General features: G+C 40.3%; 1 protein-coding gene across 3 annotated transcripts in view; it reads right to left on the bottom strand.

The window, feature by feature from the left end:
* The window catches only part of Lama2 (laminin subunit alpha 2), a 579,970-nt gene that overhangs the window by 102,590 nt on the left and 456,074 nt on the right, over positions 1–21,306 (bottom strand). For all 3 annotated transcript variants that reach the window (XM_075946853.1, XM_075946864.1, XM_075946871.1), the window contains 5 exons: positions 18,072–18,183; positions 12,376–12,538; positions 10,932–11,142; positions 2,031–2,147; positions 1,193–1,356 (listed from right to left, as the gene is read on the bottom strand). In XM_075946853.1, the coding sequence (XP_075802968.1) occupies positions 1,193–1,356; positions 2,031–2,147; positions 10,932–11,142; positions 12,376–12,538; positions 18,072–18,183 (767 nt within the window). The remainder of the gene's footprint in view (positions 1–1,192; positions 1,357–2,030; positions 2,148–10,931; positions 11,143–12,375; positions 12,539–18,071; positions 18,184–21,306) is intronic.

The raw sequence follows: 21,306 nt of genomic DNA, 5'->3' as shown, positions 1-21,306 counted from the left end.
AACCATGTGTCTAGGCAGGTGTGTGCAGGGCTACGGTACTTCCCGTTATCTGGGAAGCGCACTCCAGTTTCCAGAGCACTTGTATCCCATTAATCAAATGAATTCTACAATGTCTTCAGAGTAGGCACACTTCCCAGAAAACATAAAGAGATCATAGGAAAAAAAAATCAAATCATGACTAACACATCCCTAATGGGATATTTGGAATCCGGGTGTACTGATTACTGGCCACTGATTCATCCACGACTCTTTGCTCTAAGTTGGGGAAAGTTTGTTCCAAAACTAATCATGCATGGGATGCTTGTGTTTCCAGGCGATCTTTCTGCATCAGTGATTATCAAAGATGAGAACACAGACTTGCATGTGGTGCATATTAAGTAGATTTACCCTGGAAAATTATTCCTAGGATGAATAGTTCCTGTTTTCGTGTGTGTGTGTGTGTGTGTGTGTGCCAATCACAAAAGTACAGAGGAAGTAAATCAGCCATACCTAGAGTGTTGTTTAATAAGCAAACCCTGAGCTCCAGCTCTCTTTCCTATGACCCATGTGATAATCCCAGTTACAGTGAGCTGTTATTTATTTCATTTCTTTTATTGTTTTCAGGGTTTCTTATAGACCAGGCTGGCCTTGAGCACACTGTAGTTGAAGCTGACCTGGAACTTGTGTCCTCCATTTCCCAAGTGCTGGGGTTATAGATGTTCACCCTCCAGCCCTGAGCTGTTCCTTCAGAGTGGTACACGTGCTGTCTTACTAGAGGGAGGAGACTGAATGGCTGTTTATAAAGCTGCACATATAGAGGCACTTGGAAACAGTGAAATGATTAAATTGCATTAGAAACGTAAAACTGAAGTTTGCAGCAGAACGTGTTTGTGTATTATTTAAAATGCTAATAGGACAACTGTGGTGCCTTCTAATAAAGAACAAAACACAATATTGTAAGGGTAGCCTAAGGCTATGTTCGTTTCCTAACCAGGCATAGTTGAATTCACTTTCAACTGTGACTTTTGATACTTTTCCAGGAGATGTATGCCTACGTTCTCTTAATTAGGATCTTCCATTGAAAAGCCATGCGGCTCTTTTGTTCATAATTATGGAAATCAAGACGTGAAAGTGATTTTCTGCCCTTTCTGCTTGTCTAAACTTTTGGATGAGTGTCAAGCTCTGCAGACATTTCCAAGCACACATGGCGTACCCATCAAGCACAGCAGACGACTCATTCAGCTGAGCAGCATGACTCTCAGCCTGGAAGACCTTCTCAGCAAGCTTCCTGTCCTTTATTTCCTGGGAGAGGTCATCTATTTTGTCACTAAGCTCCTCAGACATTGGTGGCAACTTAGTTTGAATGTCTTCGACGTACTTGATACGGAGAGAGAAGAGACAGTATTAAAAGCAGCTTCACTCAGACCTCCTTGAATTTCCTAATTTCTCTAGGAGATACAATCACATATGCTTGTTTTTTTTCTTTAGAAAACATTCAGTCTACTGGCACAGCAAATATAGAATAAAAAGAGTTATTTAATAAAAATCATAGAACTTTATGAAGCCCATTTATAAAAGTATTTTTCTTGTAAGATTACTTCATAGAACAACTGAACATGTGACAATCATCGGGACCTTTTAGATCTTTGTATCCTTATTCCTGCACATGTCCTGATGCAACGTGCGAGACAGTGGGCCAAAGGTTTCCTTGAAGATTTTCATTTCTCTTTTAACTAAAGCTATATGAGATAACAAAACAGATGGTAAGTGCTGGCCTAGGAACAAGGAATGATCTGGTCACCATGATAAGAGAAGTAATAAGAGAAGTAGAAAAGAAAACAACCCAAGCTTGCATAAGTGAGTACTCCAATAAAGTTAGGTTCTAACTGTTAACATTACCTGCAAGTCCCCAACACTGTACTGCAATAATATATTCTTACAAAAACACAAAGAGAGGCTTTTGTTTCTGTGGCTGAGTTTTGCTGCCAGTGTGGGAAGGAATTAAGTCATCATATTCTTTCTCTTTGTTCTGAGATTTATTCAATACTCACATCTATGACCGAGCTGATTTCATCTGCAAGTCGGTTGGCTTCATCAAGTATGTCATTGCCCTCCTTTAAAGTGTTCTCTATTTGTCGTTTGCCACTTTCAATAGCCTCTTTCTTTTTCTGTAGCATACAAAGAAAACAATATTACACCAGCATCTGGGTAAAACCCATCCCTACTGTGGTTTCCTATTTCCCCTGAGCTGCCTGAACAACAGGTTCAATAACAAAGTATATATTGACAGTTTGGCCAGATGACTATGATGTAAGTTACCCACTCAACCCTCTTAAGAATTCTTCAACATCGAGCATACACAGGCCATTTCTCTTCCCCATTTGAGAAAGCCATCCAGGTAAATAAAGTGATGTGATAGTTACTAGAGAGTTAACAGGATTGCTAAGGCAAAGTGGGACCTTCATTTTAACTACAATGCAAGTGCTGACCACGTGCCACCAGCATCAAGTGTGCCAGACTAAACTGGAAAAACCTGATGAGTTCCAGGATGTACACAGAAATAGTTCTTTGTGAGCATAACTGTACTCTAGGGAAATACCAGAAATTCAAAAGCTGGGATTTTTAAGGGAATTTAGAGAGAATACCTTTTAAGAAGAAGAAATTACCCTCTCTCCAAGAATAAACCTAATGGATTATTTCATAAATTGAGAACAGACTAACTTCTCTGTGAAAGTTATGGCTTGTCTCAAAGCTACATGAAGCTCATTCCTGGCCTAGAAGAAGAAAAGCAATGGAAGAGAATTACTGCCATGCCTTTTTGTGGAATTTGCCTTTGCCTATTATTTCCTTTGTACTTTAAACCCATTCGTATTCTGCCTACCCTTCTTCCCCTATGTGTTTAATGAAATCAATTAGAATGTTAGTCTCTGGCCTTTATATGTTTTTCATATAAATAAATACTAATGATAGCTTATACATGTGTAGTTTTCTAAGATGCACAGAGCAGCCTGTAAGCCTTTGATTCTATGGGCCCCATCTCCATCCACTTGAAATAAGCTGGAAACTGAGTCATTGCAGTGCTATGGTCTTAGTGCTTGTGTCTCCATCAGATTTCTATGCTGAAATTCAACACTCCAATGTATTAGTGCTAGGAGGCAGGGCCTTTGGGAGATGATGAGAGAATGTAGCAGAAACCTCATCAATGGGGTCAGTGTCCCTGTAAAAGAGACGCAAGGGAGCTTATTCACCTATGCACCGTGTAGGGATACAGCAAAGAGATGAGATTTTGAGCCAACAAATAGACCTTCATCAAGCACTAATCCTCCTCTACCCCCCTGCCCTTGGATATGACATATATTTATTTTGCTTTTAAATTAGACAGCTCCGGATTTTGTGATGGCAGTCAGAATGACCTAAGTCACTAACTGAGGAATCACAGACAGCATTGCCAAGTGAAAAGGGTGGCATGTGGGGGCGGGGCTAGAAAGATACTTTAGCAGTTAAGAGCACTTGGTTCAGTTTCCAGCACCCACTTAGTGGCTCACAACCATCTATAACTACAGTTCCAGGTGAATAATGCCCTCTATGACTTCCTTGGTCTCCTGCATGCATGAGCTACACAGACATACGTTCACATACACACACATTCACTTAAACAAAAAATTTTAATGTGTAATTCTTATCTACCTAACAGGCCTTGGATTTTGAGCTGTAAAGGAACAATCTCTTACATTACAAAAATGTTTCTGATTTGCACGAGTGATTGCCAGCTTCATACCTCCTTTTTCTAATTTTATCACCCACCACTTCACCACGATTCCAGTACACACGTCTTTTCAGTGCCCTCTACCACATGTTCTTCAGTCCTTTGGCTCGGTTCCTCTGTGTTTTCTGCTCATGGCCAGTTCCCTGACTATCGACCTGAAAAATCACCTGTGTTCCTCCTAATCATTATGTACACGCTAGGTAAAGCACATAGCATTCAGCAACAGCCTGCCTGAGGCGAATCCCAGCTTACAAACCTTACAAGATTTTGAGCAAGCCATGTGGCCTCTAACAAATTGCATAGTTCCTCAGTACTCAAGGTGTGGCTCATTTTCTAGCAGCATGGGTCTCAACAGGAAGCTCGCTAGAAATGTAGCATCTCAATTCTTTCTGGGAAGTACTGACTCAGAACACTGTAACAAGAACTCGGGCTTCTGTGAAAGTAGATTAAAAAAAGACTTGGCTTATAAGTCTTTGGCCAGGCACAAAGAAATGCTGTGCAATTGTTAACCATTATATTGTTGGTTTTGTTCTTAGTTCTCAATTATTGTTTATGTGTATGTGAATGTGAGTGTGTGTATTTATTTTTTGAGTGTGTATATTTATGATTGTGTGTGAATGTATGTGTTTATGTGTGTGAGAGAGACAGAGAGAGAATAGTATGTGTGTGTGTGAACTTGAGTGTTTGCTCCTGTGTATAGTGTATGATCATGTTTAGGTAGTAAACGCATATCTGCAAAGTAGGTACATGTAAAAATACATACATGTGCATATGTTGAAATAGATATCTTTATCTTAGTTTTGACACAGTGTCTGTCACTGAACACAGAGTTCAAAGATCTGGCTATGCGTAATGTCTGAGGAGCTTCAGGGATCTGCCCATCTACAAACCCTGGGGCTACAGACACAGGCTGCAACATAAGGCATGTGAATGAGTCCTGGGGATGCAAACTCAGGACCTTGGGCTTGTGTGGGAGGCACTTTGTCAACCGAGTCACCTTCTAAGGCTCCTTTAAAATTTATTCTGTGGGGGTATTTCACCAATTGTAGGCATACAAATGACTTTCATTTTCTATACATGTTGACAGATCATGGTTAGTTTGAGGGGGTCTAAAACACTAGTTATTTAATGGACATCAGAGAAATAAACACATCACAGTGCATGTACAGGGACCACTGAAAGGACACAACCTACTGAACTGTGCACAGTGATGGACACTGCATAGAATGTTTAATGAGGAATCATAGTGTGGGGCTGCAGAGCATGCATTATATAACCATTATACACTATACATATAACCAACAAACCCTTACCCTGTATATTATCTCACATGTCCAGGCTTCTAAGCATTTCACATACTTGTTAATTGGAACCAAGAATATATCCTTCACTACAGCGTGAGTCCCATAGAAACAGTTTTATGCAGCACCTGTCTCTCTAGTACTTCTATGAACTTCCCCAGTGAGCAGATTTGAGTGAGTGAATGAAAGGGAAGCTTACGACTTGTTCAGCGACACAGCTCACTGAGCCATTGTGTATCTGGAAGGTTCAGGGGAGTATTTGATTTGTGACTGCTGCTTTCTTTGCAAAAAATTGCAGTAAAAGTTCCAGTGTCACTGATTTCCAGTCACATCTTTGCTTTCAAGGGTCTGGAATTCTTTACATAATAGCCACATACTCCCTAGCTCTGTATAAACATTTGGAAATGTACACTGCACACAGAGATTCAAAAGTGCTCTTTTTATTGTGATTTGCTTGTATCAAGGCACCAAAGTCATTTGAAATGCTTTACTGGGGCTAATGAGATGGCTCAGAAGTAGGAGCGCTGGCTGCTCTTCCAGAAGTCTTGAGTTCAACTCCCAGCAACCACATAGCAGCTCAAATTATCTACAATGGGATCTGGTGCCCACTCTGGCATGTAGGCATACATGCAGGCAGAACACTGTATACATAGTTAAAAAGTTACTATGCCAATAGGAGGGAGAGATATTTCCATGTGTGTGTTAAGCAAAGAACTATATCAAGTCACATTAAAATAAGCTATAGAGTATCTGTTAGTTTAGGGAACAAACTGTAATGTAAGGGTCAGGACATGCTCCTTATCACACTAAAGCAAATGATGATCTAGAGAGTAAAGAAGTTTTAATGGTGGACAGTTTTCAGATTAGATGATAGACTCTAGCTTTGAAACAATTAATATGGAGATTTGGAGCTCTAGGGAAATTAGACAAAGCATTGATTATTCTTTGCTTTATGACATTTTTTTGTTGTTCTTCTTGGGTTTTTTTTCTTGTTTAGTTTTTGTTTCTGTTTTCATAGACAGGGCTTCTCTGTAGCTTTGGAGTCTGACCTGAAAATTAGCTCTTGTAGACCAGGCTAACCTCAGATTCACAGAGATCCGCCCGCCTCTGCCTCCCGAGTGCTGGGATTAAAGGCACACACCATTACTGCCTGGATTCTTCTGTTCTTCTTATTGATTAATAACTGTGTTTTTGCATTTGTGTTGAGCACCATTTAAGGCTTTAAGGCTACAATCAGAATTGAAGATATATTTCTTGGCATTCCTCTGGAAGAGTAGTGTAGTATGAATCTTAAATATTCAACAAAGGCCAAATGCATCATTAATAGAAGAAAGTGAAACATTTAACAGGTATGTTTCCCTCTTTCTCCGTCTCTTCCTTCCTTTTCTCCCTTTTTCCTTCCGGGACATCATAAGGTGACCATCCTTCCTCTACAGGGTGCCATAAGGTGATTCTTTCCTTTAAAGTGATCCTCCCACCATGATGTTCTTCTCTGCCATAGACCACAAACAGTGACATGAGTAAGCTATGTTCTGAGACCTCTGATAGATGGATGGAACCTAAATAACTCTTTTTCATCCATTTTTTTTGTATTTGTTCTATCACAGCCATTGAGGGATAATTAACACTGAAGGAGAAAGTGCTTTAGTAAATTAATGTGTCAATTTAGGTAATCATGACTTCAGTGTTATAAAAAATAATAGAAAGGAATGAATAAAGACTGACGTCAGATTTAGACTACATTGACAGGAAGCTCAGAGTGTTTAAGAGACAAACAGGAAGACCCATCTTTAGAAACAGACAATCTTTAAAATTATGCTAGGGATGAGGGATGACTCAGGAAGCCACACCTCTAAGGAGTTATTGACAAGTAATGGCTGCTGTGGGAGGGAGAATCAGTTTTCTTTAGGAATAAAGTCCCCCCCGGGGGGTATCTGAGCTCTAGCTTATGGCCATTTATCTATGCACATACTGGTACCACTAAGTGGACACAATGAGTTAAAAAAAAAGAAACATCAAGTTGGGATGAGAAAGTGGGGGTGCATAAGAAGGAATTTGCACGGGAGAGAGTGGGTGATGGATTTGATCAAACATATTATATGCATTCATGACATTCTTAAAACATATACAAAGTATTCCATAACCATAATTAACTCATTCTATTTAGATATTAAGGTTCAGTATATTCCTACCTTTTCTTTCTAGCTAATTAGATTCTCACCCCTTCAGAGCCTATCAAGAGGAGTACTGCCCTTCTCTTTTGCTGTCGTGTATAAGGTAGCTTTTGTAGGAGTCTACAAACACCAGCTTCCGTATACCTTTATGTCAACTCAGTTTTCTTTCTAACAACCTTTTCTTCAGTCAAGTTCTAAGAGTAGACATTGGGGCAGAGGGATCAGTTTGTATCCTTTGCTTCACTAGGTTGCTCATCTGATCCCCTACCCTGTTTCCTCTCCATTGCTAGCAATGCCCTTGTAGTAGTTTGTGTTCAAAGCCTTCTGTGGTCTCATTCCAAATGGCATTGCCAGAGCTATCTTTCACTCCTGACTTTTATACAACTTGTAAATGAAACAACCTGTTCTACTTGAAATTTTTTCACCTTTTACCTTCATAGTTCCATATTTGAGTGCATAGTGTTCTCTCCTTCTATCAGTTTCTCACAATTTTTGGTGTGGTGTCATTATTTTTGCAAATATTTTTGGCCCTCCTAGCCAATATAAATTACAACATTAAATATAGGGAAAATATAAACTGTCTAGATTTTTCATATTATTTCAGTTAGTAATTATTCATACTCAACCTGAAATGGCTGGGTGACCAACAGCGGTTAGATTTGATCAACATTTAAATGTTAGGTCAGGTTGCTCTCTTTGGCCAGAAACACAGTATTAAAAACACAAAGTTGAGGTTCCAGTTTGCATGAGCTCCTAACAAACCCTTGAATGTGTAACTTTAATATATGATTCTGCATTTTTGTTGCTTCCCGTAGTGTTTAAACTGTGAGCAAAATTCTTTAGTCACATAACCCAATTTTCTTGTAACTCAAGATCTGGAATCTGCTTATTCCCCCTGGATATCTATGCCAATTCTTTCACAGGTACTCGATTCCAATTCTACCAACCATGAATTCTCTGTCTGTTATGTTACCTCCCTTCCTGTATTTCTTTTCACGTGCCTTCCCCTATTTCTGAAACATTCTTCACCCCTGCTTCTACCAAATGGTACCTATCTTCTGGCCCAGAACAAGTGTCAGAAGCTCTACAGAGGGGCAAATCAGCTGCCCCATCTACGTCATTAATTCCATGATAATTACTGAAGTGTTAGTTTTGTTTGCTTCTTTGCCTGTGTGTACCTCCAAGTCAACCCAGGTTATTAAAACCACCAGAGTTGTTGTTTTTTATAAGTGTGTCTAGACTTGAGGTTGTGTCTGAGTTACTAGAGGATTTATTTTGTTTTGTTTGTCTTTTGAGGTGAGGTCTTGTTATGTAGCCAGTATAGTTTGGAATTTATTACCCTTTCGCTTCTGCCTCACTGGCACAGGCATTATAGGTGTGTGCCACCGTTTTCAACTTTGGAGGCTATTTTAAGAACAAGGTTATTAGCTGGTCATTTTAAGATAAATAAATAACTATCCATTTGACTTGTATCTGAATATTACCTTAATAGCAGGTCCAGTACAATGGAAGTTTAAAGCCATTTCAGTATTAAGGCCACTGTTTTCAAATGTGTGTGGCCAGTAAGCTAATCCAAGGATCTTAGGAGTGGACATCAGTAACATCTTAGACTAGTCTATGAAGATTCCACATGGGAGTCCAGGGATCATAGATATTGTTTCATTAATGAGTTCTTTAGTCAACTTGTGTGTGTGTGTGTAAGTAAATGTTCATGTGAAAGTCAGATAAGAACCTGTGGGTGTCAGGTCTCTCCACCAAAAGAGTTCTGAGAATTGAACTCAGCATTTTAGGCTCTGGCACAGGGGCTCTTATCCACTGAGTCATGTCAAATGGCCCTAAGTGACATGTTTTAAAGGTTAGTCTGGCACCTACCAGATTAGTATCCCTACCGATGTAAACAACAAACAAAAAGCACCATACTTTATTTATGACAATTTACTTAATTCACCTATTTTTTTTTTTTTGGTTTTTCTAAACAGGGTTTCTCTGTGGCTTTGGAGCCTGTCCTGGAACTAGCTCTATAGACCAGGCTGGTCTCGAACTCACAGAGATCCGCCTGCCTCTGCCTCCCGGGGGCTGGGATTAAAGGCGTGCGCCACCACCACCCGGCTTTAATTCGCCTATCTTATCCAGGAAGTATTTAAACAAGACTTCAGTTAAGTCTGGCATATGAAATAAAAACACAAAAATGATGACCTGGAACTCCAGAGCTGAGTGCATAGGCACAAGCATCTGCCAGGGATGCTTGGTTTTACACATCACTAATGTGAGGACCAGCCGCAGGTCCCATTCAATGTGCCACTATAACTCTTCTTGAAACACTTCTCAAATACTCAGTATGCTTTCCACATTAGGGATTCTAATGTCTTCAGCTGTTGTCATATAGGAGAGGCAGACCTCTGGGTATAGCTCTGGGATGTTTCAGAGCTGAGTGTGTCATCATGGAGCCCGTGACAGGACAGTCTCATCCTTTTCTGGCTCTCCAGATGCTGTTTTATTTTGATTACTGCTAGTATGTCAGTGGTCCCTGATTTGGTTAAGATCAGATATAGGACTTCTAGCAAATGCCCACCTCCTCCATCGTCTACCACTGTGACAAGGCTAAATCCCAGAAGAGAGAATGTCTCCCCCAGTTTTTCTTTTAATTTATTTTCCTTAGACCCAAAGGAAAACAGATTAAATAGAAGAACAAAAACTAAAATGTGTGGCTGGTTTAACTCTGACGGTGACATTCAACAAACATTTTAGAAATCGTGTGCAGCGCTGGAGTATTGGGCTCTTGCTGATTGTGAAATTCCACATGAGCAGAGCTGTGGGTTTCTTCCGGCATTTGGATCCGCTGGGAAACCAACAGCAAGAGGTGGGCTGTGTGTGGAGGGAAAGGTGTTTAAACACTAAACACAATTCTGTGCCGTTGTGTACACTGCATGCACTCCCAGAGAACCCAAGCAGTAGCCATGTTATCATCAAGGAAGAAAATAAAACAATGAATAAAAAAAGGAAGTAAGGCAGGGATAGAGGAATGGAGGGGGAAAGGGATGCTGGAAAGGACCTATTTTTGTTTAAAGTTTAGCAGCACTCTGGTAAATGGTGACTGGTCTCTGTGAGAGAAAGGAGGGGAACAACCCAGACTCATCTGTCATGGTAGACCCATTAAAAATGTCCTTGTCCATGAACTCATTCCGGAGAGGAAAGACATGAAGGTTCCCTCACTCTGGTCTCTGTTCTCTCATATGCTCAGCTTCTACACAAGCAGAGGGAAGTATAGTGATTGCATCTACATCTCTGAATTCAGGTTGTGAATCCGGTTGGTGAACCGCAAAATTGTGTGACACTGGGGCTTAGCCATTGTCTATGCATGTTCCGTTATAATGCACTCATTGTAGAACTGGGAAATGAGCTCAGACCGTCTGGAGTTCTAGGTGTCGACACACTTGTCATTGACAGGGAGGTTCCCTGTCTCTCAGGGAAGAGCTTCTTCCGTGCCATCCTTACAGACCTTCCATAGTCTGAATGACACAGACAGACAGACAGACAGACAGACACACACACACACACACACACACACACTTTCCCTCTGTTTCGGTTCTTAGATGACCTCCTAGAGTGATAGTCTTGACCTTTGTAAACATATGCCAACTGCACTATTCTAGATGAATTCGACCAACTCCCCATTCCCAAGACTGTGACAAGAGGGCTCCTGGCTCTCACCTCCAAAATGGTCATGTTTTTTTGATTGGCAGTGGACAAGCGATTAGCATCTCGTGTTTTCTCTGTGGCTTCTCTCAGTAGATCCCAAGCATCATCAAGTTTGTCCTTGTAATCTGCCAGTTTCTCACGGAGATCCTTTTCCCTTTCTTCATTTTGGGCTCTCGGCTCTCCAAACAGCCTGTTCACTCTCTTCAGAAGGCTCTCTGCTGCCCTGTAAACACCCCCAGCCCAAGAAGGCATCATAAGGGTTTACTTATATTAAACTATGTTACCAGGAAATGCTAACAAAAAAAGGTTAAAAATACATAAAAACACACCAATGGATTCACTATGCACCAAGTCAAGGTGAACAGGTGTCTGCTTGTGGCAGAATTTTTATTAAATTTGAGAATATACTGTTAAATATAGTAATAACTTTATACTTTTTAATTGTTTAGGTGCATTATGCCATTGTCACAGTGTGACCAATGAAAGAAAAATTTGGTTTTACTATACATACAAAAGCAAAGACACCAAAATGCCAGTTGTCCCATCACAATGTGATACTTTCTTTGACTATGAGGAGAGACTGTTTGCTACGGCAACTGTAGATAGAACTCTCAGGGTTTTGCCATGCTAGAATAATACCATAATTTTGTCATTTTGTCTTTTTTTTTAAGCTGAGGACCAAACCAGAGCTTTGCTTTTGCTAAGGTCTATCTACCACTGAGCTAAATCCCCAAACCTCTTAATTTTAATTGACTCTACTTTTTCTTACAACCCAGTGATCTAGAAAGTCTTTGACTTAAGTTACCAGCATTTCTTAAAATGGTAAAATGTGACTTATTTATTATTTATCAAATTGGTGGTCATTGCTTTCTCTTCCTCCTCCTTTTCCCCTTCTCCCTGTCTTTCTTTTCTGTTCCTTCTCCCCACTTCCTTCTCCTTCTCTTTCTCTCCTCCTTAGAATTTTATGTATACCAGGTTGGTCTTGGGTTAGCTATGTCGCCAAGAATGACTGTCAGCTTCAGATCCTCCTGCTTTCTATCCCACAAGTACTAGAATTACAGGTGTTTCATCATGTCCACTCTAGGTAGTGTTGATCATCAAAGTCAGGTGTTATGCATCAAGAGCAAGCCCCTACGAGCCAAGTCACACCTCCAGCCTAGTAAGCATATTGATAGTTCTAACGTTCCTAATACCAGTCATTAGCAAATCAAGCCTATAAGCCTACTTATAAAAGGCAACATGGAAAGGTTCCTTTACTTATTATTTTATAGATAGGAAAACATGCTTTTAATTATTTTAAGGCAAAATAGGGAACTAAGTGAAGGCATGAAAAATAAATAATAGCAAACATCCCTGGGGGAAAAATGTTCTGTTCACCTATGGGATAGAAACATGGGATACTCTTAATAATGCTGTTCAAAGGATGAAATGAAAAGACCGCAGAACATCTACTCACACCAGCTCATCCTCAGCAACTTCCTTCTGTGTTTGAAGATCTTTCCTTCTGAGTTCCTTCAGCATCCGATCAATGTCGTCCTGTAGCTCTTGCAAGTTTCTCTCCACAGTTTTGTCTTGACTTCCCAACGTTTCATTTAGTTTTACAGCCTTTTCATTTATAGCTGAATGGGGACAGTAAGGCAACTTTTGTAAATTAAGTAACGAAAACGATATGCGCAAAGTTGGCATTCAACATCTGGTCTTCTCCCTATCTCCAGGGTGTCCCTGCTTGGGAACCAGAGGTGGGTACCATGACATTGGGCAGCAATGAAGAAAATGTGACATAGCTCTCTATGTTAAACTTCTGTTGAGAAACCACAGTAATGAAAGTATTGTCTGTCTAGCCTCAAATGGAGGACATATAAATGAGGAACAGATTCAGATTCTCTTTGGGTCAAAGGTAAAGACAGCGGATATATAGGCTAACACCTTGTGCCTGAATACAGAAGATCATTTGCATTGGTGACCAGTCATACCCAGTCCATTTTAGGATACTGAGAATGCAAACGCTATCATCTGTGAGGTCACTGAACATGGACCTGCCTTTGTGTCTTCACAACTCCCTCATCTTAAGTTTTTAAAGGAGGGAAGGAGCAGCAGTTTAGGGAGGAGGGACGTAGACTGGGCCAGAAAGATGCATGTCTTCAGCAGTCACATCCATCCCGGGGACTGTGTTTACTATGCAGTAAGTGGGATTTCAAACTGTGCTCTTCGGGATATTAGCATTCTCCAGGAGCTTCAAGTACTCTACAAATGATGTCTGTTCTGCCAAAAAACTGCTTGATAGGTTGGTGTTCTGGGCATGATTTCATTTGGAAAAAGAACTCTCTGTCAAATGAAACTTTAAAAACTTGGTGAATTGAAACAGTTACGTGGCTCTATCATTCATTTTAGCCTCACAGTTTCTGGATGTTCTATGGGACGTTAATTTGGTGAGTTGAAGGGAGATATTTCCTCAAGCTCTTTGTCTTTTGAATATATACTTCTACATTATTACCACGGAAATCCTCCGAGTGAGGAGTCTGGCCTGCCCTAGAGGTATTTTCTAACTTTTAAAGGTTTATTTGAAGACCTCTTTAAGCTGTAATAAATCTTGAACTTTCCCTACTGGAGAGATTTTTTTTTTCAGGTTTGCAGTGTGCAGAGTTCCCAAGTCAGATGCACACAGCAGTCGGGTGGTCTTTGACTAGGTGATTCGGGAATGTGGTGCCCCATTCAGTGGCAGCAGCAGCTTTTTGGAAATGAAGATTCCTAGGTCCTGCCACAGACTGACTGAGACAAAGAGTCTGCCAACCAAGAACGAGCATTCCGGTGTTTGATCAAGTCCTCCAGAAGTTTTTGTTGGGGTATAAAGAACATTGACAAGTGCAAAAAGCTGTGTATTTCTCAACTGCTCTTTCCAAATCACCCCTTTTCCTCGTAAATGTATTCGTGTAGAAATCTGTTGCAGCAAACACTTGTTCCTGATTATCAGAGCCGTAGACATCATGTTTATTTTCCTTCTGAAATCGTAATGCAAAACTTAACTCCGTGTGACGATAGGTAGAGATGGGGCCTCTGTTATATTAAAGTGTCTTTTATAGTCTGTTCCCAAAGATAACTCTCCTCAGAGAAGAATTTGGTAGGAAAAAAAGTGACCAGAGAATAAGAATAAGGAAACACCGGCCTCAGCTGTATCTTTTAGAATATGTATGCCACATTTTTTCAATTAAAATGTAATGTGAAGACATAAAGAAACCATCAGGGCACACACAAATGGTTGCAACAACATGATGCTAAACTGAGGAAGAAAACAAAATTTGTAACTAAGAGGGGCTGGATCCGAGGTCAGTGGTAGAACATTACCCAGCATGCGTGAGAACCTCAACTCAGTCCCCAGCACTGAGAAGAAAGCTGGTTGGGCAAACAAGGTTTGATCCTCTACTGCTTATGTAGGTAGAATCAGTATTTAAACTAAAGATCAATGTTACTTAATTCTTCGTTCCAAGGTATGCAGTGCCCCTTTCAATACATTTCCTACAGAGTTGAAAATAAGTGCAGAATATACCACTTGAATTGACTCTACTTATTCTGGTCTTCTTTCAGAAAAGGGTTTTATGGTAATTAAAATATTTTAAAGGCAGGGTAAAATCACCATGAGGGGAAACCAGAGGAAAAGAAAAAAAATGAGACTGAAGGAAATGTTTCTAGATGGAAAGGCAAGCCATACTGTTTGTTCTGAAATATCCTAAACCAGCTTCAAATCATGATAGCATTCTATGCGCAACATGGAACAAATGGGGCCTTCTTAAGAAAAGCATCTGTTAAACAAACCCAATCCACTCCTGGGAGGAAGCAAATATGCTCTCTCTGTTAAATCTGAAAAACCCTCTTACCGGTAAGTTTATCCTGGAGGGAATTTGCTTGTCTGTTCTGAGAACCAGACAAGAAAGAAGATGTCTAGTATTAATAAAGTCCCGCTATAAGTCACAACATAAACACTAATGGAGTTGATCTCTGTCCTTCATTAATTCTAACCCATGAGATAAAACGCAGCTCCCTCATGATCTGATCAAGAGTCACGGCATAGTAGATATACAATTACAGTAGACATAAAAGTACATCGTGGTTGAATGGAAGCTGATTGTCTGTGAAGAGGTCATGACTCATAATGGAAGACTTTATGATAGGTGAGCACTTCATCTATCTAAACAAAACTGAAAGAGACGAATGCCAGGCCGAAGCACTCGCTTTTCCACACCAATGTACTGCCACTAATAAAATGCAAGTCTTCCTAATACCCCCATTACTGATGATTAGGTGAAGGAAAAGAAAGTGTGGCTGTGTAGGATAACCTGTATAATCTTTAGGCAATCCTTTCCCTTCCTCCCTGCCTTTTCCCTTTATTGTCTTCCCTCCTCATCTCCTTTCCCTTTCTCTCCTCTTCCCTAAACTGTTAAGCCTTCTGTAGCCAATCTCACAGAACATCTTAGCTGAAATTTAGCATATTTCTGGTATATGCAAATTTGAACTTTGTTTTAATTGTGAGTGTCTGCTGGCAGAAGTGAGCTGTGTTCCTATTTCCTCAGATACAGCTATCCCACATGATACCTTTGATGTGGGAGTCCCCTCTGCGTGCTGTGATTACCATTGATGAATAAAGAAACTGCCTTGGCCTGTTGATAGGGCAGGACTTAGGTAGGTGGTGAGGATTGGACTGAATGCCGGGAGAAAGAAGGGCAGAGTCAGGGGACACCATGGAGCTGCCACCACCAGAGATAGACGTGCTGAAACTTTTCTGGTAGGCCATGACTTCGTGGTGATGCACAGACTAATGGAGATGAATTAAACTAAGATGTAAGAGTTAGCCAATAAGAAGCTAGAGCTAATGGGCCAAGCACTGATTGAATCAATACGTTTCTGTGTGGTTATTTTGGTTCTGATGGCCAGGACAAACAAGTGGTTCCTTCCAACACACCTTACATGAAGAAAATGGTGCTGTCGCTGCACAAATGTATTCAGATCATCTGACCAAAGCATAATATGAGAAATGAAAGTTACCTCTCACAATTGACAATGCTTTTTCATCTGGAGTACAGACCATAGATTTGGTAAAAAAACAATATTTACACTGACCCTTGTGGCGATATTTGTTTATGATCTAACAAAAAGAGCTTGTCTGAGGATCAGAGTGCAGAGACAGCCACACTAGTTAGCCATAGAGGCCAGGCAATGGTGGCATAAAACTTTAATCTCAGCACTAGGGAGACAGAGGCAGACGGATCTCTGTAGGTTCTAAGACACCCTGGGCTACACGAAATAGATCTAGTATAAAAGAGAAACAGAGTCAAGATGTGGTGTCTCACACTTTTAATCCCAGTATTTGGGGGTCACATGTTTCTCATCTCAGCACTAAGAAGGTGGAGACAGAAAGGGCTATGGCTGGGTAGAGAGAGGAATATAAGGCTGGAAAAAACAGGAGCTCACAGCAGTCAGTCAGAGGAAACAGACAATCTGAGGACAGGATCACCCCTTTGGTCTGAATGTTGGTAGAGGTAAGAACCCTAGTTCCTGGCCTCTCTTCTCTGATTCTTTCACCCCTGATAGCTGACTCGGAGTTTTTATTATTAAGTGCAGTTAGAATTCACGATACAGTCCCTAGTGGTGACTTTGTGTGGTGTACAAACTGTAAGATGGTATCCAGAAAAACAACAAAGAAACACCAGAAAAGAAAGCCCATGCTGATCAAACTAGCAACTATACTTGTGTCTCTCTCTGGGGTGGGAGTAGGGGATTCAACCCAAAACAGAAGCAAGCAGTGATGACCCTGGTGTCCACTGAAGCGTATATTAACAGTTATGTTTACAAACAAGTGGTTTTTACAAAATATTTGTTTAATTTTGTTTATTTGTATTCACACCTTGTGTATTTGTATGTATACCACATGCATGCAGATGCCGTTACAGGCCACAAGAGGGAGCTGAATCTCTGGAACTGGAGTTACAGGAGGTATTTGAGCTGCCTAATAGGAGTGCTCAGAATCCAAGCTGAGTCTTCTGCAAGAGCAGCAGCTCCTCTTAAGCACTAACCCCCAAGCCAAAGCTGAAATGATTTTAACATGAGGCACTAAAAGGCTGTTGGATGTTGAATATTTGAGACTTCAGACAGAAGATGGGAAAGGTTACCTTCAGAGATCCGTGTGGAAGAGAGGGGGTCTGTGTCATACATTTGTTGTTTGGGGACATTTTCAAACAGCATCCGTGGAAAATAATGCCAGGGAGAACACAACAGTTTCATGGACCAGACCAGGGAGCACAGCGAGTTAACTGAGATAGTTTGCTAGAGAATGTAACGTGTTCTACTTCAGAACGGACTCATTTGAAAACGCTGTTGCTCCACGCAACAAGGGAGTCGGTCGTTATTGTTGCTGGATCACCAGTCAGAATTTGTCTTTAAGTTTAGCTTACATTCTCTCTGAAAAGTTTGCAGTATTGTAGAGCAACGAAGATGCTTAGCTTCTTAAGGAAAAGAAGCCACTCTTTGAGCCTTCTGAGCATGCATGCACATTGAACATTTATTTATAGAGATTGAAGTGTTAAGGACTTCTTAGTCTGGGCTTGTGCCCAAAGAAGCGGCTTCCACTTTAATTCTCAGTCATATAGGGAGATGCCAAGAACTAATTCCTGGGGAATTGTGGTCTACATGCCAGGGAGCCTCTAGTGAACTCATGCAGCCAAATCCTGAGCAACAGATGTTCTCTCAGAACCGGTACCAAGTACTTGAAGGACCGTTTTGAGACATGAAAGAGCAGTGCTCATGTACCAAATGGATGACAAAAATAAGTTTTAAAGAGAAAGGATTAATAAAATGTAGATGGCTTTGCTTAGAAAAAAGAGCCAAGCATAGGTTTTTCAATTAATTATTTAATTATCCTAGAACTGATTCCTATTCCACACCCATAACCATTAAATAATCAACCACCATTGCTCTTTTAACTTGGTAGACTAGATTTCAGCTAATCACGACCCCAAGTAGCTCAACCAAAATACTCTTTAAACCTAAGACTTGAATTTAGAAAAGACACGTCTTTACAAGGGGAATTGCAGCCCCATAAAATCCTTTCTTTAATTTTTCCGTAGGAGAAAAATAAAAATAAAAAATGTGATCTTCTCATACCTTCAGCATCCTGGACAAGCCCTTTAATGAATTCTTCCAAGGATTTTGCTCTTGTGTTGGTCCTCTCAGCATCTTGTCCTGTTTGCTCACCATCTGCTGTCACTTTGGTCGCCTAATGATCCAAATTTAGGAGAAGTATAATTAATAGAGACGATGAAGTTCGAGCTAGATAAGCTCCCACTGGCTACATTTTCTTTCAGATTTTACTTTGAGCCAAAGGCAATCGATGAATTATTGATCAGATGTGCCGGCAATGACACCCCGCTCTCAAGTATACAATTAAACTTTATTACTTTTTCTATTAAATGGAAATCAGAGAGCTGTGTTTGGTCCTATTAAAACCCCTGCTATATGTGGTGACACAAACGTGTTAATACACAGTTATTTTGAAGTATCTTCCAGGCTCCAATGCCAAAAGTCTTTAATGGAATCCTCAGCCTCCACATGCTACAGTTTTGTCTAGTTTTTATTTTCTGAAACCGTGTGTGTGCAGCAATGATCTCTTGAGGGAGGAACTGGCCGTCTGTCTCAATAAGCTTGAGCCTATGGATTCACTTTAGATCAATATGCTAATTAGGAAACAAAGGGGGCGGGGAGTATTTAGCTACTCAGTACTAAACGCCTGCTTTGCAACACTGCCAAGACGCCAAGAAAACATGACGGCAGAATTAATGCTTGTTTTCCTATATGACATCACTAGAAATATGGCTGTTAATCACAAAATCACACACCATGGTCAACGAAATGAAACAAAAGCCCCCAAACAACTCTACCTTCCAAAGTGCAACCTAAAACATACTCATGTTGGATCATACTGGAAATACCTTCGACACAGTGGGATTGATTTGAAGTGTTCTTTGCAGACATAACAAGGTCAAATACAATAGACTGGATGATGTCAAAGATTTCTTTTACAATAATGCGAGGTTTATAGCACAATGGCATGGGCTTAAACTTTATTTAAATAGCAAATGTTTGTTTGGCTAACATAAAGCATGGCAAGAGATGCCTGAGGAATTGTTCTTCCTTTTATTTTTTACCTGCAGGGGCAACAAGAATTTGAATTAACGGTGGAACCTAAACTCCAACTCTTGTTACCCAATTTTTACATCTGCAAGCCTTAAAGTCACAAGGGTGAAAAGGGAAGCAGCCATCGGAACCCTCTTAAACTCCTGTTTGCAGCAGGGAGCAGTGACCTGGAGACTGCTAATCAATGTACTTAACACTCTGATTTAGTCTTCTGAGATATTAATCATGGGATTGTTTTTCCTTTAGATTTTTTACAGTTCTTTTTAGAAATAAACTGTGCTCATAATTTCTAAGTATGTCAGTTGTTAAGTATACTAGTAATTTCTTTCAAATCAGGGCTCTCTAGCTATTTATACTCAATATACCCAATGCTTAGATGGGTCAAATAAAATAGCTTCACACACACACACACACACACAATTTTTCAATGTTTCCTTTGGTTGCTAACTAAGGTAAACTATTTAAGATTTTGTCAACCTGAAATATACTAGAAGTTTCTTTGATCTAAACTGTACCCCGACTCTACTCTCTGATACCATTGTGATGTTCACATGTCACGGAACACCATAATGGACTTGATCTTCAACATGGTCATCTTCCACTATCTTACAAATGAATGTATCCACAAGCACCAGTATACCCTACTACATAGAAAATATATTTTTGACCTAAAGTTTATTTTTTGCCATAACACTATCTTTTCTATGTTACCAACCAATCACACAGTCACACCAACAGGCACACTAACCTTTAATAATTTAATACAGAAGTCGGGCTGTGGTGGAGGCAGAGGTGGGCAGATCTCTGGGAGTTTGAGGCTAGGCTAGTCTACAAGAGCTAGTTCCAGAATAGGCTCCAAAGCTACAGAGAGACATTGTCTTGAAAAAGAAAAATTAATATAGCTACTCCTTTAAAATTTATGTTAGTATGCTCTCTCATATTTAGATGGCCAAGAACATAATCATTTTATTCTTCTCTTGACTTACTCCATTTATGGAGAATTATGTAAGAGACTTCATTAACAAACACAAATTCAAATTCACATTATGCCAGTATTCCTGTATTACTCAGGTGAGAATCATGATCACAAAGGTGATCCCTAAGGCCAGATGGAATGAGTCTCCCTGACTCCCTTTCAACACATCACATAAACCAAACAGTTCTCTTCTTTGGATCCCTTGGTTTCTTACTGTCTTGACCAGAATGGGCTTCTCTTTAATACTTTCAGAGGTTTTTACCTCCCTTCATTCATCCCTTTTAATTTTTTCTCTTAGCAGGGTTCCTTAACTAGGTCTCCAGATTTACTGTAGAGAAGTATTTCTTCCACAGCACAATGTATTTGGAAATCTCATTTATTTTAATGAATAAATAACTGACTTACCTATATAATGACTTCCCTTCTCCTCTGGAAAGTAAGCACAGTGAGGGACAGTTTTGATCTGCTGTGTTCATCATTTTGTATCCAGCTCTAAGTATGGTGTCTAAGCTCAAAAAGTAAATAGTCCCTGAATGTGTTTAAATAGGTGACCAAACCATTTTTCTCATAAAACTTACCAGTGTTTTTAGACAATTTGTCATCTAATTTTCACCTTTGGGTGCTATGATTCTGTCTCACTTTCTTATTCCCGAGCAAACCAGTCATGGTATGTGGCAAGTAGCAGGGGATCTAAAATGTTGGATGATTGGCTGGTATAAAAATAATGAAACCAACCACCCTTCTGAAGTGCTAAAGCCTGCTGGAGAAATCCCAGTGTCGTTCAGACTGACCATATGCCTGGTGCTTTGCTTGCCAGTGAATGTGGATGGCAGAACAGGTTTCTGGGCATTTCTCACTGTTCATATGGAACTGCTACTTATGATCTGCAGCTGAGTACTTGGGAGGAGAGCCAGGCAAACGTCCCTCCATTTGCAGGAACACCACGTTCTACCTTGTAGCCTCTTGGAATCTCAGAGTTGTGATGACACATGAGACCCCAGGATGGCGAAAGCAAGGTGAAGGCTTAGGACAGTTGGAGTCCTTAGACAGTTCGGGGCTTAATTAGGGTGAGCCCCTTTTTTTAGCATGAAAGATAGTTTCGCCTCTTGGCTACATTCCAGCAGACAAGTAGATATGAAGTCCCTAGCACCACGACACTGCCTGTGTGGGTTGAAACACTAAAGGCCAGGTTACGCAGCCAGCCTTTGCCAGACAGATTCTGTGCAGATG

This window comes from Microtus pennsylvanicus, chromosome 1 (assembly GCF_037038515.1).
Source record: "Microtus pennsylvanicus isolate mMicPen1 chromosome 1, mMicPen1.hap1, whole genome shotgun sequence".
Classification (NCBI taxonomy): domain Eukaryota; kingdom Metazoa; phylum Chordata; class Mammalia; order Rodentia; family Cricetidae; genus Microtus; species Microtus pennsylvanicus.
Note: the sequence above shows the minus strand (reverse complement) of the source record. Positions and strands in the feature narration are given on the sequence as shown.